The 23966-nt window shown below is 35.0% G+C and overlaps 1 protein-coding gene across 1 annotated transcript; it reads left to right on the top strand.

Annotated features, from left to right (window-relative positions):
• The first annotated feature begins 1188 nt into the window (after positions 1-1188).
• LOC122281118 (CSC1-like protein At1g32090) lies at positions 1189-23113 on the top strand. The gene is made up of 11 exons (XM_043092389.1): positions 1189-1883; positions 3492-3644; positions 5405-5540; positions 17057-17158; positions 17342-17461; positions 17590-17670; positions 17849-18189; positions 18998-19243; positions 20434-20758; positions 20978-21211; positions 22487-23113. The coding sequence occupies exons 1-11, from the start codon at positions 1570-1572 to the stop codon at positions 22835-22837; spliced, it is 2403 nt and encodes an 800-aa protein (XP_042948323.1). The 5' UTR covers positions 1189-1569; the 3' UTR covers positions 22838-23113.
• The last annotated feature ends 853 nt before the right edge of the window (positions 23114-23966 follow it).

The raw sequence follows: 23966 nt of genomic DNA, 5'->3' as shown, positions 1-23966 counted from the left end.
ATAAAATATAATAAATAATTTAATTTTTTCTTAATTTTTTTAAATTTTAAAATAATAATAATATTAAAATATAATATTTTAATATTTAATTTTAAAATTCAAAATTTTTATATGAGAATTCTAAGTGGTTAAGGAGAATCTTCGTCACGGAGGACTGAAAAAAAAAAAAAAAAAAAAAGAATTTAGGGAAAGATGCTTTTGACGCCGAAAGCAACCCCACTTTTGTAGTGAAAGTGCTTTTTTCAGTACGTGGCCAAGAACCACTGTGGATGGGGGGAGTTCCTTTGTCTCTTTGAGTCTTCGGTTTCCCACTTGGAATTGAAAAGAGCACAAACACAGCTATCATTGTCATCGTGTCACGGATTAGAGTATCTATTAACAAACAAGGAAATGCATAGCTGGGAATCAATGTATACCAACCTTTTTTATTTTTTTATTCTTTTAAAATATTTTATATATTAATAATTTTATATATAGTCGTAAAGTGTATAATCGTCACGTAATTATTTAAAAAAAATAAAGTCTATTATTAAAAAATTAATTATTATTATTATTATTTTCATATAAATCTTATGTTTTATTATTTTTTTCAAAATAATTGCGCAGCAGTTACACAATTCACAGTTATAAATATTTTTTCTATTTATATATTTGCCTTTTGTGATTTTACAAAAATAAATCTATAAATTGACATTGTTGATGTGATATATTAAATTATAAATTTATTTTTATTATAAAATTAATCTATTATTAAATATGAAATCATATCAATTTGTAAATTTATTTTTATAATTTTTTTTTATTACTGTAAGACTAACACTTCTCTTTAATTAATACAAGTGAAAATTGTCAATGACACAATTTGTATAACCAATCAGACGTCAGTGACCTCATAATCTCATGCTAATTTCTGAGTGAACCGCTCAATACTGTCATCTTCTTACAGGAATGTAAGTAAATTGATTTAAAACATAAATGTTTTCCAACTTGAAATCTTCCCAAGTTCCCAACGAATCCATTTCACGGTTTCCTTCCGTAGGAGCAGAGTTTTGCTGACGATAGTCTGAGTGAATTGCGGAACTTTTGCCGTTGATATAGCGTACCATCGGGCATCGAGGACATCCTACTCTACAGCCGTGTGAAAAGGGTTGGATATCTGAAAAAGACAAACAGAAGCGGGGAAACATTGACGAGATAGAAACAGAAGATTACCAAAGCACACAACACTTCAATCCACGCACAAAGACAAGACCAAAGGTCCAAAACCACCCTTTCTTTTCTTTCCCATCCCCAGAAACTCTTCACTCTTCCAGTTGCACCTTGCCACATGCACGCCATCGAGTGCCCCCTCAAGTCAATCACCTACACCCAAACGAATTAATATTATAAATTTGAGAAACAACAGGACTAACAGATCAAACCCATGATTTGCGCACCCACCCATAATTAAATACTGAAAAAGACATATTCTTTCCTTTCCCTATCTTTAAATCCACTTTTACTTCATATCCCTTTGCTTCTTCCTCTGCACCCCGCCCTCTCTCTCTCTCTCTCGTTCTCAATTCTTCAATGGCTACTCTTGAGGATATTGGAGTCTCGGCATTGATCAACATTATCACTGCCTTTGCCTTTCTGCTGGCCTTTGCTATCCTTAGAATCCAACCCTTCAATGACAGGGTCTACTTTCCCAAACGATACATCTCTGGGGAAAGAACCAGCCCGAGGCACTCCAGAAACTTCGTGGCGAAATTTGTCAACCTCAATATCACGACTTACCTTACTTTCTTGAACTGGATGCCTCAGGCTATGAGGATGAGTGAGACTGAGATTATAAACCATGCTGGTCTCGACTCTGCCGTTTTCTTGAGAATCTACACTCTGGGGTACTCTATTTTTGTTGCTTTCTTAAGGCATTTCTTTAGCTGTAGCTGTTGTTTGATTCTTCTCTAAAAATTGGAGTCGTTAACTGCAATTTTCATTGTCCTGTGTCATATATGTCGGTGCAAATTGTGAATAAAAAGTACTGATCCTTGGACCGGAATAATTAGCGTTTGTGTGAGATTTAATGTACTCGTTATTCCCTGTTGGCTTTTGGTCTTTTGAGAGAATTTTTGTAGTTTTAATTGTACCACACGCGCGCACACAAACATAGGAGGCTAGGAGTCGTTGTTGGCCAAATACAAATTCATGATTTTTAAGCTAAGAAAACAAAATTCGACTTAATTACCAAGAAAACTTTGATTTCGAGATGTCTTCCTTTTTTAATATTCCTTTTTCAGCTTGTGGCTTCTTTATAGAGTGTTTGATTTAGGAGGAAAAAATGGGACGGATGAAATGTGCAATTATCATGTTTAGCTTTGATTACGAGCTTCCACTTTAGAGCAGTTGATGGGAGTGGAGGGGCGGAAACCCCTGCACGCGGTTTTTTTTTTGGGGGGGGGGGGGGGTGGGTGGAGTTTTGTTTCCTTATGAATTTGCATTCTTGAGTGTCTATTTTACTAGTTTCTCTCATGTTGTTTAAATTGTGTAGTTGTAGTTTTTGCGGTTGGTAGTCAAAATCTGAGACTTAATACTGTTAATAATGGGATACATGATGCTGGCTTGGTTTTGGATGTTGACATTATCTCAAAAAGAGAGGGGGGAAAAAAAACGCTTTTGGCCTTGGCAATGAAATTTTTTTGAATGTATCAATTGCCATTCTGTCTCAATGCCATTGTATCTTGCTGTTTCCTTCGCTTTGCAGCTTAATACATAAGTACCCTGTTTTGTAATGACCAGATAGCAGGGGAGATTTTTAAAATTTGAAACCTAATAACGGCCTTTTCACGCTTACAGGCATTGATTAAGAGTTTTGGACTCTTTCCCTCTTAAGGTCTGAAAGATTATTTATTCTTAGTTAATGGTGTTCAATAGTTCTGGGTATTAGTTCATTGTAATTTATCTGGTTTTTTACAAAGAAATCCTAATTGCTCTTGTTTTGGGTTGAGCTTGGAAAATCAAGCTCATATTTAAAGTACTTGCGTTATTCACATGTCTACAAACAGATTATATTGCTTTTAATTTTGAGAAGTTGCTCCATGACTCTCAGCATGCACCAAACCTCAATTGAACGTGATGTGCTCTGTGACCCTTAAAGAAAAACTAGGTTCCTTTATCAAAATTCAATCTAGGTCTGTAATGAAGTCATGAACCTATGGTCCAGATGAACTGTTTCTCTTCAGTTCATCTTCCTTAAAGTTGCAAGCTTCAAGTTTTATCATCCTATGAGAATTCACTCAGAAACATCATTGTCTGCAACCAAAAAGATTAGGATTATAGTGCAAATTGAAATCTAGAAACAAAGGAACACTGGCATTTTTTATTGATTCGCAACTTTTCAAGCAAATAATTTTCATGATCTTTTCTATTTATTCATGACCGTGGCTGAAGCTTTTAAATTTAACAGATCTGTCAGCATTTTCATAACTGATTTCTTCTCTTTTGTTTGAAAGCTTAAAAATCTTTCTACCAGTGACAGTCCTAGCACTTCTTATCCTCATTCCAGTCAATGTATCAAGTGGGACACTATTTTTCCTCAGAAGAGAACTGGTTGTGAGTGATATTGATAAGCTTTCAATATCAAATGTTCGCCCTGAATCTATAAGGTAATTTTGCGTACTCCAAATGTATATATGATGCAAATAAAATACTTACAAAATATTGATATGCTGGTGAGAGCCGAACTGATGATTTTGCTTTGAGTTTCTCAAACCACTACTGAAGACAGAAGTAGAACTACACAAATGCCTGTTCTACTAATTTCATAGTGTAAATGTGTTAGACCCGTTAAGTCCCCCATTAGGTGGGTGATCTATGGTAGAAGGGAATGAGCATGATTAAGGTGTACTGGTGCCAAATCCCACCATCGTTTCTTACTAGGTGGAACTGGACTTGACATGATTCCTAAGAGCTCTAACTAAATGTATAATTCTAGATATAACTTGAACTTTCTTTGGGTTGTTACACACGATGTGTATATGAGATTAGATAACTTGAATACTTACATTTGAAGTTACCTTACTAAGAACTATTACAACAAAGGCATGGTTAGCTTAAATAATTTGCTCTAAATGTGTATGAAAAAGTGAGTTGAATGTGGATATTTACTTTGTATGATTCTCGTACTGATGTTATTGCAATCTAACATATAATGGGCGTAAATTCCTGAAGTTGTTCTGAATAAAAATAATATTTAATATAAAGAAACCAAAAGACATTTGAGGATTATGCCGAGCAACGGTGGTGCTCTGAATTTCAAGTTTTAAATTTAACTTAAAAGCAAGAGTGGATATTGGCTGGGGTTACAGGAGTGCAATGTTTGTTGAGAATTCATAAGATATACTTGGAAGCTAGATAAACATTTTTTCTAACGATGGATTAAAATTTGTGGTTGAACATGGTCTTTTCCTTCCTAATATGTCAAACAATTTTTTCATAAAAATTAAGATTGAGATCGGCTCCCTAGTGTAGGAGCTTTATTCAAAGTCTAGATACTGTTTAGACTTGAGCTGGAGCAGCATTCTGTATATGAGAATCCTGGTGCTGTGAGATTGACCTAGTATGATGGGCGATGGTAATGGTTAGATTATCTGGGATGAGATTTATTGTGGAATATATTTTCGATTGCATTTGCCTTTCATTGGCCCAGACACTTAGTCTGGTGTTCCGGTGATCCGTAATATGGGAGTTTAGAGGTATTCTGTTGGAAAACTTCTCATTCTGACAAGGCCGTTAGTGTGATTAGCGACTGCTGCTTCCTGCATAATTAGAACCTTTTTACAAAGGCTTACTTTCTAATCAATGAGTAGGAGAGATAATTACCATTACAAGTAGTTCTTCAAACGGCACCACAAATGCTGAACAGCATGGTGTCTTCCATTAGTTTTTGTCCTCAATCTCTCACTCTCGACCCGTTATCTTTTTGGCTGTGACGATAGACAGCAAGTGGTACATGTTGGATTGAACCTTTTCTTCTCATCTGTTTCTTGGTTGTTATACTTCTGCTACAGTGCATGATTAACTTATCACAGCCTAATATTTGACTTGTTAAGGTTCTGGAGTATCGCTTTTGGCTTGTACGTTGAAGGCATTCTGATATAGTCTTAGTCGTTCTCATTCAAATAGTTCATTTACGTTCATTGTTAAACAATCAAATTTCATGTTCACTGGCTTAAAGCAGTTCAAAGTACTAGGTTCAATACTATGAACTTGCGATGTAACTGACTTTAATTTTCTTGAAATGCTAGAATTTATAGTATTTTGTAGTCAATATATGTATATTTTTATATTAATTCTCTTTTAAAACATATCTTATTTAGGTTAATGGCAATTATTTGAAAACAAAATTGTCCTCTTTAAATTTCAGGTTTTTTTACCACATAGGATTGGAATATTTGTTCACGATATGGACTTGTTACATGCTATACAAGGAATATGATTATGTTACATCAATGAGGTTGCATTTCTTGGCTTCACAACGCAGGCGTGTGGAGCAGTTTACGGTGAGTTGGGCTAATATTTCTTCATAATAATCTAAGGAACATATTAAGCTTTCTTCAGTATGTGTGAACGGTTTGTCACTATTTATCAATTAATTTGTTGTATATCCTTTTAGTTGTTTTTAGAAGTAAACGATTACATTAGTAAGAATAGGGATAGCCCAAGTGGCAAGTACACATGTAGTATACAAGAGATAACACCTAGTTAGGTGGAAGAAATAGAAACTAGAAAATCATTAAAATCTAGGCCATTGAAATCTACTGCTTTAGCCCATGGTAATAAAGTATTAACAAAGAAGAATCTAATCTCCTCTAGTGACCGCTCCCTATCTTCAAAATTCCAACCATTTTGCTCCTTCCATATGCACCATTGAATACAAATAAGAACCATCTTCCACATAGCTGTGATGAATACTGTCCAGTTGGCCAGAAGCTTGACCACAATAGCAAGGCTAGCTCCAATCTTTTCTGAAGATATCATCCCATAATGACCCAAAGAAGCTGTCCAATAAAAAAAGACCACCTTTAGGGGTGCCTTATTTCTCCAAATTCTTTTCCAAGGCAAGTGATTGCTCTGTGGGTTTGTGAGGGTCTTATAGAAGGAACAAACAGAAAATACCTTTTCTAGTGAGTACTTACCACATCTTATCAACTCCATCAGTTCTCAACCTAATAAAAAAAGAACCTCATGGTGTAGAAGAGGCTGAAAAAAATCAGAAAAGCTGCCAACTCCCAGTCATGGGCTGCCCTAATAAAATTCACATTCCATCGGATTAAGCCGCCTGATATCTCCATGAGGTCCATCGCTAATGCCTCCTTTCACACGCAATCTAGAAAACTATAGGGAATGTAGCCTTAAGGGCTCTATTTCCACACCATATTTCATGCTAGAATTTTATTCTAGATCTATCTCCTATCACAATTCTAGTATGTCAAGTAGAAACCCCCCAACCTCTTCTTATGTGCTTCTAGACTCCCACCCTATAAACTCCATGTACCTCTACCCCCCCCCCCCAAAAAAAAAAAAAAAAATACAACATACCCCCATGCTTGAAATCAATCATGAACTTTCATGAAGCCTCCCTCTTAATGTTATACTACCACAACCATTTCCCAAGAGCTTGATTGAATACCCTCAAATTTCTAATCTCCAACCCACTAGCAGAGATTGGATAGCATACCTTATCCCACTTGACCGGATGAAACTTAAATTCATTACCCAACCCGCTCTCAAGGAAGTAGGGGTAAAAAAAAAAAAAACTGGTGAACTGGCCCGAACTGGTTCCATCTTTTGAAAAACCGGTCGGAATTAGTCCAGTTCTGATTTCCCTTTTTCTAGCACTAGATCGGACCGGTTCGTATGTATATATATATTATATTATATGCTAAATTGCTAATTAATATAAGACTAAATTTTAAAATCCTATTACTTATAATAATCAAATAACATAAAATTAATATAAAATTAATGTTATAAAATTTAATATAACATTTGATATAACATTGAAAATTCTAATTTTATAACATAAAATTTTAATCTAAAACATGAACATTTGTTTGATCATGTATTATTAATATAAACTATATATATATCAAGGATAAATACATTTTATGGCATAATAAATTATAATATATATTCTTTTTCATAAATACATTTCTATACATTTGATCATATACACTCATATAAAAAGTGTATGTAACCATTATTTAATATATTATCACTAGCATATATGTAACCACTAGCATATTACTTATTTTCACTAACATATATAATCAAATATATAAATAAGTTAGACACTAAAGTATTAGTAGTTAAATAGCTATTAGTATTAGTATACATATACATATATACACACACTATATACTATATATAGTATATATATGCTATATAATATATTATCACTAGCATATATGTAACCACTAGCATATTACTTATTATCACTAACATATATAATCAAATATATAAATAAGTTAGACACTAAAGTATTAGTAGTTAAATAGCTATTAGTATTAGTATATATACTATATATATAATATATATACAGAGGAAGAACAGAGCAGAAAAGTTAAACGTGAGAAGAATATGTGGCAGCAGAGCCGTCTGATGCATAAATGCAGTACAAAAATGTAAACATGTTTGCAAGAAATAGATAGGCGGTAGAACCTGCCTGTATGAATGTATGCAGAAAATAATTATGAAAATAAACAACTTATATTGAAAACAAGTTACAAGTAAACAAGATTACAACAGGTGGAGAGGTTAGGGATGAAGAAGAAGAGAAGGAAAGTGAAGGGAAAGAGAGGCTCTGAGAATGATACCTAGAGTTGTGAAGTAAATGCTCTAATGAGTTTTGCCTAAGTCTGAAGTCAGGCGTTCCTTTTATAGAGCAAGGAAGTACTGTATACAATAAGTAAAGTAATATAGTAAAAGCATTACAGTAAAAGTAAACAGTGAAAGTAAACAGTATTGGTCCGTGATTGAACAGTATATTCAATCCCGTTGAATCATTATGGCTGTCAATTGAGCTGTCAGCCTTTGTAAAGCATAATTGGACCAGTCATTAGATAGTCTTGGAGTGTCTTCTGAATCATGTCCAAAGCAGTTACTGTATGAGGCTATTGAAGATGCTTCTGAATTATCTGAGTTAGAATTATCTTTTTTCACCGATTGTTGAAGCAAGTAAATCAGATCCTTTTTTGTAAGTCCTTTAAGAACATTCCAAAAAGACAGAAGCAAGTGAAGGTAAAAGAGAATGAAGACATCAGATATTGAAACAATGCAGCAGAATAAAATATTATAAATGAAACTTACAAAATATTATAAGTGAAACTTACAAAATATTATAAGTGAAACTTGGAAAGCTTGGGGAAGCAAGGTTACATGGTTAGTATGAGAGTATTAGGAAGTTCTGTTTTTACAAATGAGTTCTGCCTACCAAATGAAACTAAGCGTCCTTTTATAGATGAAGGAACCGCTTTTACAAATAGTAAATTCCTGTAAATCATGGGTGTAACAGTGAATGGTGAATAGTGAATAGAATCTTTTACCATTCAACTATCTGAAACATTTTTCTTTTCGCCAAAAGTACATTTTGCTTCTTCTGCTGAAAGTTGAAAGCATTTTTCTGCACCGAAAGTATTTCTGTCTTCTCATGCCGAAAGTTGAAACAAGTGCGATGCAGCCTGGAGTCTTTGTAGGCTTCAGAGCTGTTGAATCATTGTCGGTTTGTGCCGACACTTAGTCATCTCCCAAAAATGGGGGATAATTTTCGGAATCATGTCCAAAAGTATTACTGAAGGGATCATAGTCTTTTGCTTCTGTGGAGGAAGCCTCTGATTTTTCAGTTGAATCATTGCTGTTGAGTTCATCCTTGATGGATTTCTTCAACAGTTGTATTAAATCTTTCTTCTTCAATTGTTCCAAAGGAGACTTTCTTTGAAGAAGATGAACTTTCTGAATCTTTTGAATTCTTTTTTTTTTGCTGAAGATAATGCTTTCTTCTGCTTTGAGGAAGAATCTTTTGAATCTGTTGGTGAATCTTGATTACTTAACCTTGGGATGACTGGATAAGTAATTAAAGCTTGTTTTGAAGTTGAGGAAGGGAAAGGGAATTCCTATGTAATTTTTAGATTAGGCACAACTGGAGGAAAGTCTCTTGAAACATATGAAGCAATGTCATTTGTGTAGGGATAATGATCCCACCATTTGACAAAAACCTGGCGAACTAAGATGTCATTCACCTTTTCGTACTGCCATTTACAGATCCATGGAATTTTGTATCTGGTGTAGAAATGGAGTAGATAAGGAAATTTGGCATCATGCCCTTTCATCTTAGGTGAATTGGAAATGTTAAAATGATTGATAGTCGGTTGGAGACTATCAGGAAATATTTCTGGAATGGGGCCGAAATGGTGCCACCATCTTTGAAACTAGAGGGGGAAACTATGTTTGCACTTCTTGTCGAAATTGAAGAACCAAGAGTGCTCGAAATCTGGGGTTTGAAACAAAGGGAACCTTGACCAAGCTTCAATATAATCATAATAATTATATTGAATTTCAGTTCCTTTGATGGTTTTAGAAGTAGAGGGATGGGTTCCCCATTCTTCTGTCATCACTGAAATCAGATAACAATTATGAAAAATAATTTTTGAAGGATCAACTTTGCAGTTGATCGGTTTAATGGAAATGGATCCTGTATGCAACAGGATTCCAAGGTAGAACTTAAGATCTTTTGCTGGATTTTCAGGAATCCAGTGAAAATCTCAGGGAAAATAATTCAAAATTATTTGAAACATATCTGTTTGTATTGATTTCTCAATATAAAATAGATTAACAAAGTAAAGTTTTTTGAAATATTCTGCCTTATTGGCAGGAAGGAAAGTGGGTTTGGGCCTTGCCTTTGCGAGAGGGTTGGCATACGGGCCTTGCCTTTGCTTCAATCCTAATCCCTACAGTAATACTTTCGGACATGATTCTGAAGATTATTCCCCATTTTTGGGAGATGACTGAGTGTCGGCACAAACCGATAATGATTCAACAGCTCTGAAGCCTACAAGGACTCCGGGCTGCATCCCGCTTGCTTCAACTTTTGGCACGAGAAGACAGAAATACTTTCGGTGCAGAAAAATGTTTCAACTTTCGGCGGAAGAAGACAAATGTACGTTCGGCGAAAAGAAAAATATTTCAGATAGTTGAATGGTAAAAGTCACTATTCACTATTCATCATTCACTGTTTCACCCGTGATTTACAGGAATTTACTATTTGTAAAAGCGGTTCCTTCATCTATAAAAGGACGCTTAGTTTCATTTGGCAGGTAGAGCTCATTTAGTGAAAACAGAACTTCCTAATACTTTCCTACTAACCTTGTAACCTTGCTTCCTAAGTTTCACTTATAATATTTTGTAAGTTTCATTTATAATATTTGGTTTTGCTGCATTGTTTCAATATCTGATGTCTTCATTCTCTTCTACCTTCACTTGCTTCTGTCGTTATCTAATGTTAGCATTTGAGTAGTCGCTTTGTTGTTGTGTCCGGTATGTGCGATCTCATGCAGCTAGGAAAGGGTGTAGACCTTTAAGAACATTATTCTTTTTGGACTTAGAGGATTTAACAGATTTTCAGAAGAGGAAATAGTTGCTTTCTCTTTTGTTGAAACAATTGGTGCCTGGATTAGCAGATATCCAGGTGTTGATGATCGGTCAATATCAGGAAAATCTTTGGAGTTCATTAGATCTGGAGCAGTCTGTGTGAACTCTTTAATAACAACATTAATAATGTTTTTCAATTAGGGAACCTGTCCCACCACTTGACAAAAGCATATTGCATTAACAAATCTCCATTTCTCTCGTAGTTCGATTTTAAGATCCATGGAGTTTTAAACCATTTGCAAAAATGAAGTGAATACGGGAACTTTGCCATATGTCTGTCCAATTTTGCTGAGATTTCATTTGTAAAACATTTGAAAGCTTGTTGGAGCTCTTCAGGAAAAATTTCTGGAATAAGGCCAAATTGATGCCACCATTTGTTGAACCGGAGGGGAATCTTTCCTTTGATTTTTTTTTTTTTAATCAAAGTTAAGAAACTAAGAATGAGACATATCAGGTGTTTGAAATAACATGAATTTGAACAAAACTTCGATGTAATCATAATATGTATAAACTATTTCGGAATCAGGAAGTCTTTTTGAAGTAGATGGGTGGGTACCCCAATCTTCTTCAGTAATAAGATTAGAAATGTAAGCACTATGATAAATCAATTTGGATTTATCAGTTTTGTCAAAAATAAGTTTAATAACAAGAGAATTTGTGTGAATCAGAATACTAGAGTAATATTAGATATTTTTTGCAAGATTCTCTGGGATCCAGTGAAAATTTGGAGGGAAATAGCTGGAAGCAATTTTAAATGGGTTTGTATACATTGATATGTTAGGTTCAATGTAAAATAGATTCCAAAAATACATCTTTTGGATGTATTGGGTTTTTGAAGCAGGTAGGAAATATTGATTGGATCTGATAGATGCAATCGGTTTGGCATATGGATCATATGGGGTTGAAACAATATAAGCAAATGAAGTAGGTTTAGAAATACTCCCTAAGGTAGTAAATCTATTAGCAATTTCTAAAAATGAAGCAGGTTGGCCTGAAATAGGTTTTGGAGGTGCGACAACAATTTGTTTTCTTTTGTCTTTCTTTTTGCTCATGTTTGCTGCAAAAATTCACAAGGAAATCAGGAATAGAGTTGTCGGAACCTTTAATATATTCAATATCAAAATCAAATACACTTAAAATAGCTTGCCATCGGGCAAAAATATGTTTTGATGCAATGTTTTCAACATCTTTTTCTAAAACATATTTAGCACTTTTACAATCAATTTGGCTCTTGGTTATTGATAGATTGTAATTACTTCTTTCCATTTCTCTCGTTTTTTTGTTCGTCAAACCAAATATTGAGCTCTTACTCTGTCCAGTTACCCCCTGAATTATCAAGAGACCTATAGTCTTGTAAGACCCGTTGCTAGACAGCGTAGGGCAATTAAACGCCTGGGTGAGATAAGGTATGTGTGTACCTAGGACTTCTGAAGTGTGAAGTACTGTTTTGATTGGTGAGAAAATGAATAGAATGTGTAGATCTAATTCATCTATTAGCTCAAGGATTGTACCCCCTGATATCATTAATGAAGAAGATTTTTTTGTTGAAGAAACTGATTAAATTGATTTTAATCGTTGGACTATTCCAAAAATTCAACCAAGTTCTATTTACAAAAAATCTCCAATTCAGCAAAAGATCTCCAATATTACTCTAGTATTCTGATTCACACAAATTCACACAAAAATCTCCAACATTCTATTTTGATTCATCCCTCTACTCCGAAAGGGCTTCTTGATTCCGAAATAGTTTATACATATTATGATTACATCGAAATTTGGTTCAAATTCATGTTATTTCAAACACCTGATATGTCTCATTCTTTGTTTCTTAACTTTGATAAAAAAAAAATCAAAGGAAAGATTCCCCTCTGGTTCAATAAATGGTGGCATCAGTTTGGCCTTATTCTAGAAATTTTTCCCGAAGAGCTCAAACAAGCTTTCAAATGTTTTACAAATGAACTCCCAGCAAAATTGGACAGACATATGGTAAAGTTCCCGCATTCTCTTCATTTTTGCGAATGGTTCAAAACTCCATGGATCTTAAAATGGAACTATGAGAGAAATGGAGATTTAATTGTTAGATATACTTTTGTCAATTGGTGGGATAGATTCCCCCACATGCAAAGTATTATTGATGCTGTTATCAAAGAGATCCCATAGACGGCTCCAGATCTAAAGAACTCGGAAGATTTCCCTGCTATTGACCAACAATCAACGCCTAGATATCCATTGATCCAGGCCCCTGCTGCTTCAACAAAAGAGAAAGCACCTTCTTCATCTTCTGATAAATCTAATAAATCTTCTAAGTCTGAAAAGAAGAATCTTCTTAAAGGATTTAATTTACTTACTTCAACAACTGTAAAAGAAGATAATTATGATGAATCTAATAAATCAGAAGCTTCAGTTGCTGATCCATACAGCAACTACTTTGGACATGATTCAGAAGGTACCCCAAGGTTATCAGACAATAACTGATCCCTGGTGAAGAATCCAATGCTTTACATGCTGACAAAAGACTTTCCCGCAATTCATGTTGAGAAAGGAAATGACAAGCACTTTACTTTCACGTGAGTGAATACACTGTTCACTCACGAACTATTACTTTCGCTGTACTGCTTTAATTATTGTACACAGTGCTTCCTTGTTTTATAAAAGGAAAGCCTGTCATCAGAACTAGGTAGAATTCAATTTTAGAATTCAATTGGAGAATTCAATTTTAGAATTCAGCCTACCTATTTCTCGACTCTAGGTATCATTCCTTGAGCCTTCCCCTCCTCTCCCTTCCTTCTCTTCTTCTTCCGTCCCTTATCTCCTCACCTGTTATAATTGTTTCAACTTGTAATTTGTTTATATTATTTTCAATACAAGTTCAATCTTTATTTTTATTATATCTTCTGCATTCATTCGTAAGGTCGGTTCTACCGCCTGACTATTTTCTGCAATCGTGTTTAATTTCTCATCTTGCATTAATGCATTGGACGGCTTTGCCGCCACATATTCTGTTCACGTTTAAATATTTCTGTTCAACTCTTCTATTTCTTACATCGCTTCCTTCCCTTCTCTTCCCTTTTTTGGTATATATATAGTATATATATAATATGGACTTGCAGCAGATTTTTTTTTTTTTTTTTTTTTTATAGCAGATTTTATATTTTTGTAACCGATTTTTTTATAGCAGATTTTATATTTTTATAGCAGATTCTTTATGGCAGCAGGTTTTTTTATGGCAGTTTCATTTTTTATTTTTTATGGCAGATGATTAAAACTAGAAAATCAGACCAGACCGGAAGTACTGGTTTACGGGTGTAACTAGTGCGGTATTGGTTATTCAAAACTCAACTGGTGCATACTGGTTTAGTTCCAAAATTTGTCTAAAACCAGACAAAACCGGAATGGTTACACCCTTAAGATGAAGTCATGTTGGAGTTTCTCAATCTGGTTTGCCACACTTAGTGGAATTGGGAAATAAGTTGGCAAATTGGACATAGTCCTTTTGATGAATACAATCTCTCCCCAAATCCACACCTCTCAAACAAGTATAGTAGGAAGTCCGAGTGAACATGATTATAAGCCTTCTCTATGTCCAGCTTGCATAAAGTTCCCAAATCACCAGATTTTAATCTACTATCTAAACATCCATTGGCTATTAGTATTAGATCCAATATTTGTCTTCCCCTTACAAATGCGTTTTGGGGTCTCGAGATAATCCTCCCTAGGACCTACCCAAGGAGGTTTGCTAGAACTTTGGAGATAATCTTGTACATCCTATTCATAAGATTAATAAGACGAAAATCCTTGATATTCAACGCCCCAACCTTCTTGGGAATAAGCGTGATAAAAATGGCATTGAGGGTTTTCTCAAACTTCCCAAACGAGAAAAATTCATGACGGACCTTCATCAAATCATCCTTCACCACTTCCCAATAGGATTGTAAGAAACCCATAGAAAAACCGTCTGGACCAGGTGCTTTAGAGAACTGCTACAGACATAAAGAGATTACACAAAGTAAACTCACAAACTGATGTGACTTCATAGAATCCATTAGATTTACTTTATAGTGAAAGAAACTTTACAATCAGACGTACCAGATCAAGTTATATCAGTTTGTGGGTTCATTTTTGTATAATTTTTTTTTGTGGTTAAAGTATTTTCTGGTGCTTTATCTTTGGCCATTCTCCTCACCACTTCATGGACTTTTGTCTCATCAAAAGGCCTATCCAGCCAAAAAGCACTCTGATGCTCAATGGTCTAAAAAACTAGCACATCGAACTTTACCTGCTCCATTAGTCTGGTCTCATTTGATAATCACCTCATTAGTAAGAACACAAGATTTCAAAAATAATTAGTTTGGTGTTTCTTGACCATCATTTGTCATGATACCCAAAATAGATATCTAAGCATACTAAAATTTGCGTCTTTGTACTCGGTTTTAGTCCTACTTAGTCTATGCTTACATTCTAAAGTTTCTTGACTAATTCCTGTGTGGAGTAAGCCTCGTTCCCTATTGTAAAAAAAATGTTTTAAAAACAATGTGATACAATGCACTAGGGCCATACAGGAACCTACGAGACCGATTGTCATTGATAGGAATTGGCCGCTGAAGTTCATAATTGGTGGAGAACCGGTCGGTTGGCGGTAGGAAATGCAAGAAACCGACGTCGGCCGGTTCGGTCCAAGTCTGAACTAGGTTTAAACTGCCGAAGTGGTCGATATAATACATATATATATTATATATCTTAAGTAAAACAACGCTGTTTTAGTTTCGTTTTATACCCACGGTTTTGGAAAAAAAATATATGAAACGATACCGCTTGGTTTAATACACCAAATGGCATTGTTTTGGGTTAGGGCTGCCCTAACCCCTCGAGCCCTCCCTTCCCTTCACTCTTCTGTGCACCGTTCTCTCTCTTTCTCTCTCTCCCCCCCCCCCCCCCCCCCCCCCAAAAAAAAAAAATGCTATCAATCCATTTAAGATTTGTTGATGGGTTCTTCTTCCGTTGCCATTGCTCTCTACCTCCATCAATTTGTCTTGTTTCAAACTTTCAGTTTCTCTCTCTCAGATTCTCTCATCTCTGATGCATTTGAGGTTTGTTGATGGGGTTCTTGGAATGATTTTGTTGTGAGATTTGTTGATGGGATTCTTTTAATTTGTCTAGTTTTTGTAATGATTTTGTTGTGAAATGGTTTGATGGGATTCTAAAATGTAAACCGACTGGAACACCGATGGTAACTGGCCAAAACTACGCTGGCAGGTTTTATCTCCCTTTATCAGCCGGTTTTAAGCCTGGTAACTGCTTAATCATACTTATTCATATCAACATTGCATCAATCCACTTAAGAGGAATCCTTATGTGCAAAATCATATAATTTTTTTCAGTCAAATGAAAACCATATGAAGGTTTGTATCTGTTTCTCTATATTTTTTTAGCATCCCAGTTATAAAATAGCTTTCATGGTCAATCATCCTGGTATAAAATGAAATCAATTCACAAGAACCATTATCAAACATCTCCTGGTATAGATGAAATCGATTGACAAGTACTATTATCACACATCTACATGGGTACATCACTCACTTTTCTTTAAGTTTCATGTTCTTGTTTGACTATTACTTGCCCATATTGAAATAGTTACCAAATGCATGTAGCTGCCCTTTTCTCAACAAAATAAATACTCTCACCTTGTTCTTGCAAGGGACAACTTGAGCAAGCTTTTATTTGCATCAAGGCATCATTTTCTTCTGTTCATAGATATTAATGAACAAAGTCTTAGATTAAGTCTTGGAATTGGGCAGTATGTGTATGTGGATTGAATTTTCAAACCCAATATGTACCAGATATTGGTGACAACTAAAACCTTTTGTGAGTTTTCCAGTTTCTCCTAAAAGTTGCTCATATTCCAAGAAAAGCATAAACAAAATAGTACATCTAACTGGTACTCTTGCATCCTCACGGACATGCAGCTTTTGGGATGATTGGTGACAAGGAAAAAACTGACGTGACATTCATGGTGCACAATCTTATGGAACTCCGGCGAAGTATTTGTGTATGATAAATTGACCAGTCTTATTAAGTTTGAGTTAGTATGTAGGAGGGGCAAGGGTTTTGGCTGTGCTTGATTTGGCCTTTTCACTGTTATTCTTGTGTGGTGCAATATTCGATGGCTCTAATGAAATAAGTGTGATATATTGGTGTGGCCATGATTATTCAAGTTCTAATTATAAATGCATTTCATCAATGAGTTTAATCCAGTCTAAGTACTATTTGAACCCGTTTTATATGTTGAAATACATTTTGTATTTCTTGGATTTGTCTTTGAAAAATTTTCTATGCTGGAGAAATATTTTATTTTTGCTTTTGTTTTTTGCAGGTAGTGGTGAGGAATGTGCCGCATGTTCCTGGACACTCCTTAGCAGATACTGTGGACCACTTCTTTCAAACTAATCACCCAAATGATTATCTCTTTCACCAGGTAATATATTTTTTTAAAACTATTTTCTAGGTGAACGCCCATTTCCATATACATATAGGTATATATTGATCCAACCTAGATAATGTAATGGGCAAGCTATACACTGATGATGTTTCTGTATTTACTTTTCTATAGATTCTTCATTTATGTTGTTTTATGTTGACTAGCTTTATATCTATTCAGGCATTATACAACGCAAACAAATATGCTAGACTCGTGAGAAGAAGAGAGCGGCTCCAGAATTGGCTGGACTACTACCAGCTTAAGTTTGAAAGGCATCCAGAAAAGAGGCCAACTGGAAAAGTAGTTTGTTCTCATGAACTGAAATTTCAGACATGCCATCCATTGAATGCATATATATGCAGATTCCAAATTCATCAATTGAAAATTGGGGTTTTGGATTTGATGGTTTGATATATTTTCCTTTTCAGATGGGATTTTTGGGGCTTTGGGGTAAAAGTATTGATTCTATTGAGTACTACAAACAGCAGGTTAAGCAGATTGAAAAGATAGTAAGTCACGATCTCTACCTCATTTTCAATCTATTCAACTTCTTTGGTATCTCATTATTCGGCTGCTCCCAAATCTTCGTAAGGATGCATTTTGTTTTACTAGAATAACTTATAGCCTTCTTAATTTATCTATTATTTGTTAAATTTCTTCAATCTAATAGCTGCATCCTTCTGCTAGTTGACATTGGAGCGCCAGAAAATTATCAAAGAACCAAAGTCTATTCTGCCAGTTGCTTTTGTTTCATTTAATTCGCGTTGGGGAGCCGCTGTTTGTGCACAGACACAGCAAAGCAAAAATCCAACACTTTGGTTAACAAATTGGGCCCCTGAACCTCGTGATGTCTATTGGCGGAACCTGGCCATACCATTTTTTTCTTTGAGCATCAGAAAACTTATAATATCATTGTCAGTGTTTGCTTTAGTTTTCTTCTATATGATACCGATTGCATTTGTGCAATCCCTCGCAAATTTGGAAGGTCTCGAAAGGGTTGCTCCTTTCCTCAGGCCTGTGATTGAGCTGTAAGTAAACTTAATTGGATTTATAGTTTGTGAATTGTATGATTAGGTAGAATCTCACAACATTGTTGCTTTCTCTTCTTCACAATAATGCTATATTCTTTGCTAGCTTTGTCGTGTAGTGAATTTTCAATTTAGATTACAATTATTTACATAAATAATGGTAATTACTTGCCCCTCAATCCCTCACCCCCCACCGCCCCCCCCAAAAAAAAACCCTGGGCCAGGGGGTGGGAAAAAAGAAGTGGAGTGGAAGTTTCTATTTGTGCATTAGAATGACAGCAGGATGCCTTCATCCTGATTCCAACGATATTAGTAAATTCTAGAAGCCTTGTGAAGGCAAAACAGTCTTGGTGGGCATGATTGGACATTTCCTTGAATATAAATTGTTTGTGAAAATCTTCTTTTCTGTTTAATTTCCGTGTGGCTTTTCTTATCACCAATAGGGCTCATTTTTATCACCAAGAAATGATAATATATTCATTATATATGCTATTGAATCTATGGAGTATGTTTCTTATGTTACTCTCATTATGCTGCCTTTCAAACTAAAGATACTACCCTTATAGTCACTAAAATGAATTTTCACATTGCTGCCAATGTGGGAGTGCATCCAATTATAAACCTTCAGAGGAAATACTCATATTCGGAATTGACTGATTGATCTGTTTGTGCTTTCTCACCATTGCATGCAAGTCAGTCATTTTCTTAATTCATGGTTACCATAGCAGCTCAAATCCAATAGCTTTTCCTTTTATGGTTTTCCTTTTTCTTTCGAACTCTTATCTAAAAACTTGTCAATTTTATGCAGGAAATTCATCAAGTCATTCCTACAAGGCTTCCTCCCAGGTCTAGCCCTTAAAATCTTTCTATATATTCTCCCAACAGTTTTGATGATCATGTCAAAAATTGAAGGACATATAGCATTCTCAACACTGGAACGAAGAGCGGCAGCAAAATACTATTATTTTATGTTAGTGAATGTATTCTTGGGAAGCATTGTGACCGGAACAGCGTTTGAGCAACTGCATTCTTTCCTTCACCAGTCGCCCAGCCAGTAAATTTAAATTTCTACTTACTCAACTTTTATCATTTCCATGTTTGAGAATTTTATAATAAATATATGGCTGTCAAGAATTGTGATTTCCTCAATAAAAATACATTAAAAGGACTTAAAATGACTTTTCTTATTAAGGACTAAAAGATTACTAGGCATGAACAATTTTGCTTCAAGAAGTCACAAATACAATTCTAATTGGCGTAACAAGATGACACAATAATCTACATAGATAACAGTGTACAGTATGATATACATTGCAGCGAAGAATTTTTTGTGTTTATCTTGAGAAATGGTGCATGGTCAAATTATATAATATTAATGGTCAGTTGCTGTTCTACACTTCAGTTCCCTTTAAGACGAGGTATCATGTTCCAATGAAACCACCTAGTTTAAGGAATGGGATTATGTCCCAAGGCTAATTGGGAATCTGTGTCACTTTTTGTGCAATATAGACTATAATTGATGTGTCCAAATTTAGTATTTTTCTTTGTAAGATAGCATGTTATGCCCTGTGAATATCGTATAGGTTTCACTTACCAGAGATTTTTTTCCTCCTTTCAGTTTTTTCTTATTTATTTATGCATTCCTTTAAGGAATAAAACCATTTTGATGTTAAAGAGATACTTGTCATTGGAAAGAAGTGAAGAAACAGAAGCGGTGCAAAAAAAAAAAAAAAAAAAAAAAAAAAAAATAATAATAATAATAAAAGTTTTTTTTTACTTTTTGTTCAGAAAAAGAAAGACCTTATGGAAATATCTTAGATATTTTAAACACGTATTCTCCAAAGTGTGATGAAAAACAAAGAAAGTAGTAATGATGAATTATAATCCATTTAGCCTTCTATTTTAAACTAGAAAGGGGAAGAAACTATGATGACGGTTTTAATGTGATAATTCATTTTTGACAATGGGCAAGGGCTACCATTTTGCAACACTTCACTTCATTACTTACATTGCGTTCTAAGATGTATCTAGCTTCAACTTTGTGATTTAAAATGTTATTGATGCATATCCACATTTAATTTCTTATGCTATTTCACTCTTTATGACGTGTCATTTGATATCTATCACCCATATACTCTGCAGAATTTTGTCTTACTTTTAAGCAGAATGATTTTTATTATATTTGTCATGTAACTATTTCATCCAATATGATCAATTCTTGTGAAACCTCACTTTTTGTTACAGGATTCCTAGAACCATCGGGGTCTCCATACCAATGAAAGCTACTTTCTTTATCACATATATAATGGTTGATGGGTGGGCAGGCATTGCTAGCGAGATTCTTCGATTGAAGCCATTGGTAATATTTCATCTAAAGAACATGTTTTTGGTGAAAACTGAAAGAGACAGAGAAAAGGCAATGAACCCTGGTAGTGTTGATTTCCCAGAGACTCTCCCAAGTCTCCAGCTGTATTTCCTCTTGGGCCTTGTGTATGCTGTGGTTACCCCGATACTTCTTCCTTTCATACTAGTCTTCTTTGCCTTTGCATACTTAGTTTACCGCCATCAGGTCAGTTTATTCTCAATGTTTGATTCTTTCTATAGTCTTTCTCATCTATCCGAATTATATCTAGTACTACTTAAATTATAATAGCCTAGGAAAAACAGAATAAAATTATAATAACTATCCAAATTATATATTTTTAGGACTTGTTTTTTTTTTTTTTTTAGGATTTATTATTATTGCAATAATTATACTTTTAATTCTAAATCCTCTTTGATTGTACAGATAATCAATGTCTACAACCAACAGTATGAGAGCATTGCCGCATTCTGGCCACATGTCCATAGTCGCATAATAGCAAGCTTGTTGATATCCCAACTTCTTCTGATGGGACTTCTTAGCACAAAAAAAGCTGCAAATTCCACTCCTTTTCTTGTTGTTCTGCCCATATTGACATTATCGTTCCACAAATACTGCAAGAATCGCTTTGAACCTGCATTTAGGAAATACCCACTTGAGGTAATCCCCTATCCATGCCCAACAATTAATTGACAAAAGATGTTTTTTCTTTTTTCATTTACTAGGTATTTTACTAGCATATCCAATCTATGCAAACAAAAACCTTGTAGAGAGGAAATTCATTGCTATATGTAAGAAAACGGAAGTTAACTTCGCTTTGGCATTTATCACTAGAGATCATGCATAGGTGATGCTCTTTTATATGCCCAGTGTACATGGGCATTGCCTCTTCTAATCTTCAATAAAATCTTGTCTACCAATAAAAAAATGCACTTTGACTTTACCTGTCATAAGGCTGGATGACAAGTCTAGTGATGGTTGTACTTGTAGTTCAGCTCTAGTCTTTTCAAAGACATTCAAAATTTAAGTTGTCTTACATCTTTTGAGCTCCTAAACTAACCACCTACTCCCAAAAGGAAGGGGAAAATTGACAAAGCAACTTTTCCTCTGCTTATGTAGGTTTGAACCAGGAATAATAAGACAATTTCCATGCTTTTATTTTTGTTCCTTACGTTAGGCGCATTGCATTCAATCTTGAAATAAACTTTTGATTAGTATCATGCTATTTCTTTCTAAGACTGGTCTGTAACTTTTTACCTCTCAGCAGTTGGGAGTTTCTGTTGCATGCAAACAATTAAATTGTTTCGCTACAGCTTTCTTAATGTATCAAAATCTAGAAAATTAATTAAAAAAACAGAAAAACTATTTGCAAGACCATATTTTGACACACCAAGATACACTAGTGATGTGGAAAATGTGGATGCCTGCCACATCAACTAAGAAATAGGATTTTGATTGTTTTATAGCTTTAATTGGTCCCACAACAAATGGTGTTTGACACTGTCTTGTAAATAGTAAAACTAAAAAAAAATTATCAAAAGCTAGAAAGTTTGCATTAAATAATGGGCAGTTCGTGACACTTTGAATCATGCTTGGAAGAAGCACTTTTCTGAATGTCCATTTTATTGGAGAGGAGAGGAAGACCTGCTGGCATTTAATGTTTAGCTAAAAATAGATATCAGACGTCCACTACAATCAAATAAGTCCATTTTATGAGAGTTCGAAAGGGATTTATCTCTATTTGGTGGTAGTGGCGGTAAGTAAGATCCATGTACAAATCCTTTCTCCATTTTGGATGGATAAGATTTTTGCTTCATGATATATATATATATTTATATATTTTTGTGATGACTATTGATTTTTGTTTTTTCTGACTTCAAAAGAGATTGACAGTTGACTGCTGATAAAACTATTCTGCCTTTGTTCATTCTTCAGGAAGCCATGGCAAAGGATATATTGGAGCGGTCTACAGAACCTGACCTGAACATAAAAGCTTACTTAGCTGATGCTTATTTGCACCCAATTTTTCGGTCATTTGAGGAAGAAGAGGAGTTAGTTGAGGTCAGAGTAGACAAACATCAAACCCGCAGAGTCAGCCCCCCAGTAAGCGAACCCAGCTCCCCATCACCACCCCATTATGTCTATCATCCCCCCTCTCCACCTCATTATGTTGCACATCCATCCTCCCCACCCCAATATGTTTATCAGCCCTCTTCTCCACCCCAATATATTTATCATCCGTCCTCCCCTCCTCGCTATGCCTATCATTATGAAGTTGAGCCTTGAACTGATAGATACTTGTCTGCTTACAAGAAACCCTAACCAATTCTTTTAGATATTTGACATCTTACCACCGTCCATTTAGGTTGTCTAGTCTACTGTAATTATGGTTTCATCAATGTAATTGTGGTTGTGTTCTGGCATTTTCTTCAACTATAGTTGATGTCCAACTTAAGTTTGATTGTAGAGAAGCTGTAACTGAAAGTTGATGTCCAACTTAAGTTTGATTGTAGAGAAGCTGTAACTGAAAGGTTATATCTTAGAATAGCCCTTCAACTCCAACCTCTTTTTATGTTTCAAAGGTTTCTTTTTCCTGTCTTTTCCTAGAAATCGAATTGATTTTTGTTACAGAACTTTCTGTCTTTAAGTTTATTGGGCGACCCTCCTAATAGGAAAGATTCTTGTTATGGTTGGCAATTGAGGAAAACAATGAAACTCCTGTGTTATTTCTCCTGATTTGATTGTGTGAATGTGATCGTGATCCGAAGAGGCGGTGTTTGGTGTGAACACAAGAATGCTTTTCAACCTGGATGATCTGAGGCTTGTGGGATTCCAGCCTGATATATAAAGATCCCAGCCCCTTAAATGCATATAATCTCTAAAATAGTGCTATAACCTCTACCATAACTGGTTAGTTTCCCATTATTCCTACCAAACAAACACAAAGGAGCATGATCGAAATACATTGAACACTGTCACTAGTTTCAAATGAAATGACATCTTATCTTCATCCGCTGCAGTAACCAGAAATGTTTTTCAACGTTTGGTGTGAATCTACAGAGGAGAAACTTCTTTATAAGAGGTAGTGAGTAAAAACACACATTAATGTGCAAAGTTTTGACCAATCCCCCACCTTCATTCAAGTGGTGTCAATTCTGCAAAAAGGTTACATTCCCCACTACTCACTCCACAACTCTTCTCACCATGGTTTCAGAATGGCAACAATCCCCTGACTAGTTAAGTGTCCTCCGTATCACACCAACCTACCGCTAGCATAGACTTCCTCCAAATCTCTATTACCTGTTACCTGTTTAATTAATGACATGATATTTTTTTACATGTAACTCGGTCAATATGGAGTTGATCGAAATTTTTTTCTAGACCGGACCGAACCGGTCTATTCAGTTATTTTTTT

This window comes from Carya illinoinensis, chromosome 11, assembly GCF_018687715.1.
Source record: "Carya illinoinensis cultivar Pawnee chromosome 11, C.illinoinensisPawnee_v1, whole genome shotgun sequence".
In the NCBI taxonomy this organism is placed as follows: Eukaryota; Viridiplantae; Streptophyta; class Magnoliopsida; order Fagales; family Juglandaceae; genus Carya; species Carya illinoinensis.
The sequence above is the reverse complement of the archived record's forward strand: the minus strand, read 5'-3'. Positions and strand labels throughout refer to the sequence as shown.

Coding starts and splice junctions, on each gene's coding strand:
- LOC122281118 (XM_043092389.1), top strand. CDS start 1,570: ATGGCTACTCTTGAGGATATTGGAGTCTCGGCATTGATCAACATTATC. Junction 5,541..17,056: donor GGCGTGTGGAGCAGTTTACG/GTGAGTTGGGCT, acceptor TGTTTTTTGCAG/GTAGTGGTGAGGAATGTGCC. Junction 17,159..17,341: donor ATGATTATCTCTTTCACCAG/GTAATATATTTT, acceptor ATATCTATTCAG/GCATTATACAACGCAAACAA.